The 12,476-nt window shown below is 38.3% G+C and overlaps 1 protein-coding gene across 4 annotated transcripts in view; it reads left to right on the top strand.

Moving 5' to 3' along the window:
- Positions 1-12,476, top strand: part of DGKI (diacylglycerol kinase iota) — a 397,632-nt gene that overhangs the window by 299,754 nt on the left and 85,402 nt on the right. For 2 of the 4 annotated variants that reach the window (XM_045565330.1, XM_045565331.1), the window contains 2 exons: positions 2,328-2,342; positions 4,184-4,197. The exons of the other annotated variants lie outside the window; for them this stretch is intronic. In XM_045565330.1, coding sequence (XP_045421286.1) covers positions 2,328-2,342; positions 4,184-4,197 — 29 coding nt within the window. The remainder of the gene's footprint in view (positions 1-2,327; positions 2,343-4,183; positions 4,198-12,476) is intronic. 4 annotated transcript variants of the gene reach the window in all.

Consider the following 12,476-nt stretch of genomic DNA (forward strand, 5'->3'; position numbering starts at 1 on the left):
ATTGGTAAGTTCCTACCCTCCCACAGAGCCCGGAAGATAGGGGCCTTATCTTTCATGATGTTTACATTTCAAAACGATGACTCCCAGCTCTTTGAGAAAGACATTTCTGGGTTGTAAAACTGATAAGAGGCTGGGAGAAGTCTTATATCTCAACGGGGGCCGGAAAAAAACTTAAAATTGAAAGTTTGCTAAGGTAAAAGCTCTCAGAAACATGAGATCAGAGGCCTATGGTCAGGAAGAAGCCAGTCTAAAGTTCATTCAAGCTGAGGGGAACATGAAGGCTGTCTTGGTCAATGTAAATCTGCGACCTTCATCTTCTGTTGGAAACCCGTTAGTGTCTGCCCATCCTTTTGAGCATAAAGTCTCAGCTTCTTAGTATAAAAAAGTCAAGCCTCTGGTCCCAGCCTTCCCTCTCTTTACTCTGTACTTACCGACCTTTCTAATTTCTAAACTTTTTCTTCTTTTCATGCCTTGTTTTCTTAGAGTCTAAGGATGATGTAAGCCTTAGACAATTTCCATTATCCAAAAAACTCTTGTTCCTCTTGTCAAACTACGTGATGTTCTTCACTTGGGAGACAACTCCTCATGGAAGTGTCTGGCCCCGGGGAATGTGTAGCTCTTCTGGATCTTAAACACAGTTCTATTTGTAAAGATTCTTTCCCCACAGATATCAGCAGGATGTTTTTATGCACTTCTGTCTTCCCCCAAGTCTGTGAACTGCTTAAGGGCAGGTACTGTGTCTCACTCAGCATTCTATGCCCAACTCTGAGCACTAGAGTCCTCCCGGGCACCAGAAAGTCCTTAAAGCCTGTTTGCTGAGATGATTAAGGGAATGCTTTATAGACCTGAAAAATACTTTGGCACAATTCCTTGTATATACAATACACGTTTTCCAAATTAAATGAAAATGAAAATCACGAATTACTATTCAAGATTATAAATGCCATAAACATTTAAGAGGATTTTTTAAAAAGTGAATTGCATGTTCCTTAGGTTGCCTTCTCAGGTAGTACACTATCGTGATGAAAAGCAGAATTTGATCTGTAATTTGAAACCCTAATTTGTGGAGAACCTGCTAGTTTCTAGAAAGCACACCTCAGAAATCTTATTCTTGAATAGAATGGAATGAAAGCTACATTGTTTACTTTTATCTCATGGGTGACATTTTCGATTAACTACGGACAGGACCCAGGTGAGCTCAAGCTAGGGAATCCACACTCTAGGATTATTTTTAATCACAAGGACCAGGGGTTTTGAAACCTTTGACAGACCGCCGGCATGGCATGGCAAGGTATAAAGTTCTGAGGATGTTATGCTTCCTTTTGAATGCTAATATGCCTATTAGTTGCCCCTTGTGGTTTCAGGTGAACAGTGGGCAGTTAATGATGACAGGTTGTTGCAAAATGGACTGTGGCCACAGTGGGTGAAAATTGGATTGAAATACTGTATTGTCAACTCATTCTGTCTAATCATTATCGGCTGTCAAGTAAGAATTTTAGTTCCCTGATAAACTTGGCACTTTTGGAACTAATGAGGTCAAATGGAAAGAATCCACTTGTCCTCACCATCCCCACCTTAGGGCTTTCTTCCCTTCGTCCAGTTTCCGGCCTTCTCTCCTTGACTTTTACTTTTAGTCCCTTATTCCCAAAATCCCATTGACTTCTCGAATAGTGTTAATGCTATGGCTAAAGAAGTAGGTGCTGTTTATTTTCCTGTCAGTATTATCTGGTATCAGCAAAGTGTCTGTAGGAAACTCAGAACAGTTTCTTTTTCTTTTCTCTTGATTTTTTTTTTAATTAGTAGACTTTATTTTTCAGAGCAATTTTAAGTTTACAGAAAAAATAAGTACAAAGTACGGAGAGTTCTATATATCAACCTACCCACACAGAGTTTTCCCTGTTATTATCAGCTTGCATTAGTGTAATACATTTGTTACTATTTGTGTTTGTGTGTGTGTGTATCCTTCCAGATAGTTTTTTTTAATGGGTACATAATAGTTGTATATAGGGTACATATGATGTTACTATTGATGAGCCAGTATTAATGCATTCTTATTAAATAAAGTCCCCAGGTTACATTAGGATTCATTCTTGTATTCTATAGTTCTGTGGTTTTTCACAAATATGTAAGGACACATATCCACAAATATGGTATCATACAGAATAGTTTCGCTGCTCTAGAAATACCCCGTGCTGTACCTTTTCATCTCTCCCTCCTTCTTCCCAAACCCTGGCAACCACTGATCCTTTTATTTACTGATCCTTTTATTGTCTCCATAGTTTTGCCTTTCCCAGAATGTCATATAATTGGAATCATACAGTAGGTAGCCTTTTCAGATTGGTGTCTTTCATTTAGCAATATGCATTTAAAATTCTTCCATGTCTTTTCATTATGTGATAGCTCATTCCTTTTTATTGCCAAACAATATTCCATTTTATAGACATATCACAGTTTATCCATTTACCTACTGCAGGATGTCTTGGTTGCTTCCAAGTTTTAGCAATTATGAATAAAGATGCTATAAACGTTGATGTACAGATTTTTATGTGGACGTCATTTTCAACTCCATTGGGTAAATACCAAGGAGCTTGGTGCTAGATTGTATGTTAAGAGTATATTTAGTTTTGTAAGAAACTGCCAAGCTGTCTTCCAGAGTGGCTGTACCATTTTGTATTTCCACTAGTAATGAATGGGAGTTCCTATTGCTCAACATCCTCACCAGCATTTGCTGGCGGTATTTCTTTTTTCTTATTTTAGTCATTCTCACAGGTGTGTAGTGGTATCTAAGTGTTGTTTTAAGTTGCAATTCTCTAATGACAGAAGATGTTGAGTACCATTTGATATGATTCTTTTTTATCTGTACCTTTTTTTAGTAAGATTTCAAATTGGCCCTCTTATTGTTGAGTTTTAGGAGTAATATTTTGGATACCAGTCCTTTATCAGATATGTGTTTTGCAAAGATATTTTTCCCCAGTTAATGGCCTGTCTTTTCATTTTCTTCTTCTTCTTCTTTTTTTTTTTTTTTTGAGACAGAGTCTTGCTGTGCTGCCTGGGCTAGAATGTGTGGCATCAGCCTAGCTCACAGCAACCTCAAGCTCCTGGGCTCAAGCAATCCTACTGCCTCAGCCTCCAAAGTAGCTGGGACTACAGGCATGCGCCACCATGCCTGGCTAATTTTTTCTATACACTTTGAGTTGTCCAGCTAATTTCTTTCTATTTTTTTTAGTAGAAATGGGATCTTGCTCTTGCTCAGGCTGGTCTTGAACTCCTCAGCTCAAAGGATCCTCCCACCTCGGCCTCCCAGAGTGCTAGGATTACAGGCATGAGCCACCGTGTCTGGCCTGTCTTTTCATTTTCTTAACAGTATCCTTCATAGAGCAGAAGTTTTCATTTTAATGAAGTCTGAATTAACATTTTTTTCTCACGGTTCATGCTTTGGCTGTTATGTCTAAAATGTCATTGCCAAACCCAAGCTTACCTAGCTTTTCTCCTATCTTAGTTTCTAGGGAATAGTTACATTTTCAGGTTGTTGGTTTCTTAATACTTAATACTACGTAGAGGTTGATAAAAAGATAGCAAGTACTTGACATAAACTCTATTGATTGTGGCAAGAAATCTGGAATTGATATTAATATTTAAGGGCCAGAGTTTTAAAAATGTCTATCTGAATAGTGTTAACATAAAATACATTGATTCTAAGATTATCTGTATTTTGATGGTTTACCATATTGTTCAGTGTTCTTTTCTGTTTTATGACTTCTTAATCCTGTGGTTATGCTTATTCTTCTTTTTAGAAAGTGATGATTGTTTTAGCCTCTGCATTTCTAATATTTTATGTATATAGCTAGAATTTAAAACCCAATCTTTACAAACTTTTATTGTTTCTGAGAAGCTCTTCTCTTAGATATCACCTTATTTTAATGATCCCATTGAAGATAGTTTTATTTGTGCTTTGAATAGGTAAATGGTCCCATTTAGCTGCAATTGTATTTTAACAGGAATTGCACTGTAATAGCAAAAGTGTCAGATAATTAAATCCTTTCCTTTTTTGAAAAATGTTAAGCTTTCAGCTCTTTATTTCCACAGTGATTCCTTGTTGAACACATCACAGTACCTTGAAGAGAATGAATTAACAGCTGTAAGTTTTCTCCCTTTTTATAAATTCCAGTATCAGTGGACTTAGTGTCAAAGGTGGCTGTTTCTTGCTTTGGCTCTGAAAGGCCTTTGCTTATGTCACAAAGCAGCCAGCTGTGATTCCCCTCATCCCCTGTAGGTTTGGTGGATTCTTTTATTTACGTGCTTTAGTTTAGGCTCTAGCCTTTAGAGGCTTTGGTACAACACATTGCCTGCTATAAAGTTTTCACATACGGTCTGCTGAAATTGGTTTGAAGATTTCTGAATGACCAGAACATGTTGATAATAGAATTAGGAGGAAAAAGTGATAAATTTAATAAGGCTTAGGTGACTATGGGATGGATTTGCTGTTGGTATGTGCTTTATTGGCATGGATTTAATCTTCACAATAACCTAGAGGGTAGGTGCCATGATCTCTCAGTACACAGGGCCTTCACATACTATATCGCAAAAGAATCAAGGGCAAGCTAAGCTCACTGAGCAATCAAAATGACCAACAGTATCTCTAATTATAATTTTCCTGAATATACTTATTTACCAACAATAATTAAATATTAAAATGAATGGTATGAAAATGCCTGTCATAACAAAACTGCAAAGTTTATGATGTCAAATATTAGCCAGACTGAAAACTAATGTTTAGTAAACACTGTATCAAAAATCCCTGGGAAGCATCTCTGAATATCTTATGCATCTGATGTAATGAACTTTTCACACCTCAAGAGAGAGCATGGGTTTTGTTTTGTATTTCATTTAACTGTCAATCAGCTCTTCAGTTCAGTATTGGAAATTCTAATGTAAGGATTTTAATAGCAAAACAAGTTGTGTTAATTTCTGTAACAATTCTGATTAAAGTCTGAGCTGCTCTTATCGTCTCTATTGTCCCAATAATGATTAGCATCTGCTCACAATTTCACAGTTGCATTTCTTTGTAAAGGAAGCAAACACTCACTTTAATTCTGTGACCCCTAAATTACAGACAAGGTTATATAGCAAGCCAGTTAAGAGTTTTAGTAAGCTTGACTGATGATCTATAGGTTCCTCGGAAGCTGATCTGTTGAAAAAGGAGGGGAATGGGGAGCCTTTAAAAGTGACCCTACTCATGCCAAGTGAAATATGAAAATATGTCTGAAGTGTGTCTGACTTTGCTTGTAGTTTCTGAGTCCCACGGTTCTATTTCTTCGTGCAGGCTTGGAGTTGTTGACCTTGGCTCTGCTTCTCATCTGTTTGCAGCCTTTCTCTAACTTTAAAAGTTTCTTGTAAATGAAGGAGTACACTTGCGGAACTCCATGTGTGCGACTTGTGATTCTGTGCTCACCCATTGGTCAGCCTGTCACTGGTTTCTGTCTTTACTTCTCCAGTCTCCATGTTGAAAGCTGGCAGAGACTCCATCCTTCTGTGCAGCCTGAGTTTGATGAAAAGTAGGAATAGCTCAGAATAGGGGCTCTTGAGTAAGGGAAACCTGGAATGGACACTGAGTCGTTCTGTTTAGTAGTTGTAACATTTAGGGCATGTTACCTAATCTTTGTGCGACTCAGTTTCCTCATTTTAAAATAGGAATAATGATACCCACCTTTCACAATTGTGGCAAAGATTAAATAACACAGTAAAACTGACAATGTTGTTACATGAATGTGAGTTGTTTTCTTCTCCTCTTCCCCTTCCTCCTCACCCTCTGTCCCCTCTCTCCTTTCCTTCTTTGTTCTTCCTCCTCTTCCCACCTCTTCCTCCTCCCCTTCCTTCTCTCCTTCTTCCTACTATATAATAAGTATTATCATTTTCCTGTTCATCCAGACTTATTCTGCCCCTGCCTAAATTTATCATATTGCATCATGTTATGCAACATGCCTTAGGATTATGTATCTTCGGGATCACATGGATGAGGTCATGCCCCCAGAGCACAGGCATAGAATAAGTCTGTTCTGGCTTAGCTGGCTTTTCCAGAAGTGAAGCATGATTTATTCATGTAAGAAAATAAATGACTTCAGCAACTCTGCTTCTCCTCTCAGTGCTACTTCTCTGAACCCCCAGGCTTAGGCTCCAAGGTGAGTGCTCCTAGCTCAGTCAACCTCTGGGGACTCATGATGTTTGCCTTTGCGTTAATCTCAGATTCTCATACACTGCGTATTGAATTTTCATTGGCTTCAGCACACCCCTTTAGTTGAACCAGAATAAAATTTGCTTCAGAGATCCCTGGGGGTGGGGGAGCACAGTTTAACCTCAGAGTTGGTCTACAAGTGTCTTTTGTCTTTCTTCAATCAAATAATTAATTCACTTGAGGAAATTATTTGACTGTCTTTTGCATCATATTTCCTGATCTTTGGAAAATATTTTTCAAGTTTTCTTAGAACTCTCTAGGCACCTTCCATTATAACCTTTAAGAACTTCAGTTTTTAAAGTTGGGCAATTCAGCCCCATATATAGGGTCTAGTCCTTGATTCTCAGCTTGGTCTACTCCCTGATTCTGCTTACACTTGTGGTGAAATATATATTTTAGGAATCATATTTTGATATGTTTTCCTTTAGTACATGTAGACTTTAAAAGTTTCTTATAGATAAAAGAGTACACTTGTGGATTGTTTGCTAGAAGATTTTGGATTTGCTGAAGATGAAAAGCATTAATTTATGCACTATTTGGCATACATTTGCATAATGAGTTCAAATAGTTCTAACTTCAAGTATAGAAGACAAAATTAATTAGTATGACCTATAGGCATTTTATTTCAAACATAAAATCCAGAGCATGCACATGTGAAATGTATAATGGATTTCTCAACCAATTAATTTAATCACATTCTGGATTATGAGACATTTAAACAAACAGAGATAGGGAAAGGGGGTTAATGGAGGTCAGGGTGAAGCCTTAGAGGGGTGCCAGGGCAGGATTCATGTTTTGGCTGGAAAGAAGTAATTGGTAGTATAATTTTCTAAGGGCTGAGGATCACCAGTTAACTCTACAGTATCTTTCCTATTTCTATACCTGAATTTGTCAAAGCATCATCACTGTCTTTGTCTTCTTGGGCTGCCATAACAAAACACTATATACTGGGTGACTTAAATAACAGGCTTCTATTCCTCCCAGTTCTGGAAGTAGGGAGTCTAAGTCAGGGTACAGCATAGTCAAGTTCTGGCAAGGACTCGCTTTCTGGCTCGCAAATGGCTACCTTCTCACTGTGTCCTCAAATATGTGTGTATTAGGATTCTCTAGAGAAATAAAACCAATTGGATATATGAATATATAAGGGGAGATCTATGATGGGAATTGGCTCATGCAATTATGGAGGCCAAGAAGTCCTATGAGCTGCCATCTGCAAGCTGGAGAACCAGGAAAGCCAGTGGTGTAGATCAGTCCGAGTCCTAGGACCTGAGAGCCAGGGGAGCTGATATGTATCTTCCAGTCTGAGGGCTTGAGAACTGGGGTGGGTGTGGGAGTGTCACTGGTGTATGTAGCAGAGTCCAAAGGCCAGAGAACCAGAAGCTGTGATATCTGAGGGAAGGAGAAGATGGGTGTCCAAACTCAAGAAGAGATAATTTGCTCTTCCTCCACCTTTTTGTTCTATCCAGACCCCAAACAAATTGGATAATACCTGCCCACACTGGCAAGGGTGATCTTCTTTACTCACTCTACTGATGTAAGTGCTAATCTTTTCTAGAAATACCCTCATAGACACAACCAGAGATGGTGTTTTACCAGTTATCTGGGGATCTTTTCAGCAAGTCAACATATATAATTAATTACTACAATGTGTATATAAAATACGCAAGTTTAAAGATTAATAGTAAAATAGGCATCCATGTTCCTGTCACTTAAGATTAGAACACAAACAAGTACCTCCCCTCACCATTTTCCTACTGAGATAACTGTTATTCTGATTTTTGTATTTGCCATTCTCTATTGTTTTTTTTGGGGGGGGGAACAGGGTCTCGCTCTGTCACCCAGGCTAGAGTGCATTGGTATCATCGTAGCTCACTGCAACCTCAAACTTCTGGGCTCAAGTGATTCTCCTGCCTCAGCTTCCCCAATACTCAGGCCTACAGGTGGGTACTACTATGCCTGGCTAATTTTTGTATTTTTTGTAGAGACGGGGTCTCGCTCTTGCTGAGGCTGGTCTAGAACCCTTGGGCTCAAGGGATCCTCTCAGCTTGGCCTCTCAAAGTGCTGGGATTACAGGCGTGAGCCACCACACCTGGCTGGCATTCTCTTGATAGATATATATTTACAATCAATGTATGCATCCCTAAACCAGATGGTTTTGAGAAACTGAATAGCAAACCTGAACCTCCCTGTGTGAAGAAAAGTTGATGTTTTCACTTTTAGATGAAGTTTCCCAAGAGAGCTTAAAATTTTCCAGGTCATTCTCTGATTTTAACTTTCCTGAGTACATGAGCCAATTCTGAGAGGATTAAATGGGCAGGGTAATCACTGAGTGCTGGGAGGCCTTTAGCAGGTGAGTTCTAGCTATCGACAGGAAATACAGTTCCAGGGCTTCTTTGGATTTTTCTGCTTCACTATTATCTATCTCTTGGTTTTACGAAAAGGTTAAGACAAAGCACATCTAGGGGTGATATAGTATTATTATGTTATTTATATGTATATGTATGTATATACAACTTGTCCAGGCCTTTTTAGGCACTCTATCCTTGGGCAGAAAGATAATGGTTATGAGAATCCAAGTGATGACAGCTTTCTACACATCTGTCTCAAGTCATAGTGTACCAGTTGTTTGGTAGCCCAATACATCTGTCATCCTGGGATCTCCCCTTGGAGATTTATTTTGCTTTTCTCCTCTATTGTATTTCCCATTTCTTATGTCCCATGCATTCATTCCCCATTCTGTTGCAAACTTAACTTTTGTTGGGGCACATAATCCAGTAGCTTCTTCTGATCTGTGGTCAGATGCATCACCCATGTGCCACTGGCCCCATGCCCCAGTAGCTTCTTGATGGAGGGTGTGTTCTGTAAAAACTCCTGGCTTTGTTTGGTGGTTTGGGTTATGTGTAAAAGTCTTGGAATTTTGAAGGCATTGTTTCATTGCCTGCCTTACTGTATGGTTGCCTTTGAGAAGTTCAGAATCATTCTAACTCCTGATGCCTTATATGTGATCTGGTTTTTCCTCTCTGGAAGATTGCAGACTCCTCTTTTTGTCCACGATATTGTTAAATTTCAAAGTAAAATGTCTTCATATTTTTCTATAGTTATTGTGTGGAGCACTTGTTGGATCGTTTCAGTTTGGAAACTAATGTTCTTCAGTTCTAGGAAATATTGATTTTCTTTTTCTTGTAATTACCCCTGTTTATTTTTCTCTTGTTCTTGGAACTCCTGTTATTTGGATGTGGATCTCTTGGACTAGTCATCTACTTTTCTTAGCTTTTCTCTCTTCCTTTTCATCTCTTATCTTTGCTCTACCTTTGTGGAGATTTTCTCAACTTTATCTTTGAAACTTTCTATTGAATTCTCTGTTTATTCTATCAAATTTCTATTTTTAAAGGGTTTTACATTTTTTGTTATTCTTTGAGTAATACTCCTTCAAATTCTTTATCTCTTTTAATATTATTATATTTTCATTTCATGGGTGGACCATTTTCTCTTGATACTCTGAGTATATTTAAGATATTGTTAAAAGCCTTTTCCTCCTTGCAAGTTATATTTTAATCTATTTTTATTTTGATCCCTAGCTTCTGTATTAGAGTGAGTTCTAAATTTTCTGATCATTCTTGACTTTCTCCTCATTATTGAAAGTGAGACACATAAAAGCTGACTAGAAGTTCTAAACTCATGAGCAAAACTTATTAACTTCATGCTTCAGTGTAGAGGAACTAGGGAAACCATTTTTTGGGAATGACTATCATTTCTCCCCTTAGACCTATGTGAGAGGTGCCTCAGCTTTAGAGGCCCCTACCATGGCTGTCTTCTGGCTTTGCCTGCTTCATGGGATGATGTGACTAAAGTACTAAGGAAAAGGGCTTGCCGAGGACTTGCTCTATCCCCTTTGAGACTATGCTTTGGGTTCTTAGAATTCCTGCCCCAACAGCCCCAAGCCTGCTTCCAGGATATGCACAAGGGTCTTCTTCTGGTGTGGTCTTCCAGGAGCCATGTATAATGGGCATAAGAGTAAGCCCCCGTGGGACAGCTATGTGCATGGGGTTGGAGGTATGATCTGGAGCATCTGTATGCATATGCACAAGGCCTTCAGTGTTTTGGATGGAGCTAGGAAATGGAAAGAGAAAGGGGTCTGGGCCAGGCGAGGTGGCTCACGCCTGTAATCCTAGCATTCTGGGAGGCCGAGGCAGGTGGATCGCTCGAGGTCAGGAGTTCGAGACCAGCCTGAGCAAGAGTGAGACCCTGTCTCTACTAAAAATAGAAAGAAATATCTGGCCAACTAATATATATATATATATATGTATATAAATTAGCTGGGCATGGTGGCGCATGCCTGTAATCCCAGCTACTCAGGAGGCTGAGGCAGTAGGATCGCTTAAGCCCAGGAGTTTGAGGTTGCTGGGAGCTAGGCTGACGCCACGGCACTCACTCTAGCCTGGGCAACAAAGCAAGACTCTGTCTCAAGAAAAAAAAAAAAAAAAAAGAAAAAAGGGAAAGGGGTCTGGCTATGGGCCACAAACATTATGTTCTGTCTCAACATTCCATGGAGTACAAGAATTACAGATTTCAACGCCTGATTCAGGTATCTACAAAGGTATATTTATCAAGGTAGGAAGACTGAACATATTTAATAGTTTGGGGATTCACATTAAACTGATAAATACATAGATATATGGAGCCCAGTGAGAGGAGAAAACTGGGATCACTGCATTCTGCAGATGATCAGTTAATCCCCATTTTATGTAAGGTAATTGCACCTGCCAAGAGTAAGGGGTAGGAATCTAGTGATATAATATCCATTGCTCCTATTTTAGCTGTCTCCTTTATCCTCAGTTCCTAAGGCACCTAGTATGCCAGTTTGTAAGCCTTTGGAGGGTTTTGCAGTATAAATCGTGTTGGTTCTCATCCATCTTCACCCTTGGTTTAGGATTGGACTCTGTAAGCATTCTGAGTCAGTTACCAATTTTCCATCTGCTTCATCTGTTACTATTTTCTCCTTACAGTTTCTCCTCATTTTTGTTGGTTTATGTCTTTTTAAAACTCACTTACTGTAGCTTAGTGGCATTTCTGTTGAGAGAGAAGTATGTGTGTTAAATCTGCCATCTTAATCTAGAAATCAGCTTATTCTTTTTGCTTAGTTAGAACTTGTAAATTCCATGTAATCCCTGCAATAAAAGTTTTGTTATGTAGGCTGAGTATTGACTGATGCTTATTGGAGTTAAACAACGTCTCTGAGACCAAAATAAAATTAATCGTTGAGTGAGAATCAATTTTAAGTACACAGGAATCTAACTTATGAAACTATGGCTAGCTAATCCTTATATTAATAGTATTGTGACATATTAAAAGATATCCATTTTTATCTAAAGATGCTCAAAAGATAGTGAGAGGAGTGAGGGAGAACATTGAAATTTAAGTAATTCGTTTTTAAATATAGCGTTGCATTATATCTTTGCAAAATACTATAAGATACCTATTTTAAACACCATAGTCTTCAAACCAAGGTTCAGAGGCATGAGTAACTTTCAAGACCAAGCAGATAACTTTAGTAATTTGCTAGACCAAAGCAGTGCTGACATTTGACTTGGTAGTGAATGACTGCGAATCTTTTCTATTGCATATTACTGCCTTCTTAGAAAAAGTTGATAGTTGTTGGTAATCATGCTATGAAATTGTAGTAGAAAATGCCTTTTCTTTTCTTTTTCCCCCCAATTAATAGCTAAGTCTTGTTCAATAAAAAGCAATTGCTCTTACTCAGCTCCTTGAGGAATAGGTGAAATTGTTGATTTTATACCTATAGTAGAAAGGAATGACATATCTTTGAAAACTTTTTCCTAACTATTCCTTCTTGATTCTAGGTCTTGAATATACAGTCTCTAATTGTAGTTTAAAGTATCTACCACCAAGTACATTGAATTTATACTTGGACCAGACTAACTCCAAGTATTGATAATAGAAGGAAATCAGAAGTGTTGACAGGATTCCTGCATTTCTATAAGTTGTGGCTCCTAATTTAAGTAAATCAATAAATATTGATTAGAATCTATTTCTCTATACATTTGGAAAGAAAATATCATTAAGCAAGAGTACAACATGAACTCTCATGTTAATTAAAGCAATATTCCATTTCTACAAACTTTGACTTACTCTTTAGCCCTAAATTCTAGCTTTTTCTCATCATTCCTTGAATATTAGAAATCCTTATGCTACTTTTACCTTGATGGATCACCTTATTTGGATC

The sequence above is a fragment of the Lemur catta genome, chromosome 11 (assembly GCF_020740605.2).
Source record: "Lemur catta isolate mLemCat1 chromosome 11, mLemCat1.pri, whole genome shotgun sequence".
NCBI classification, from domain to species: Eukaryota; Metazoa; Chordata; class Mammalia; order Primates; family Lemuridae; genus Lemur; species Lemur catta.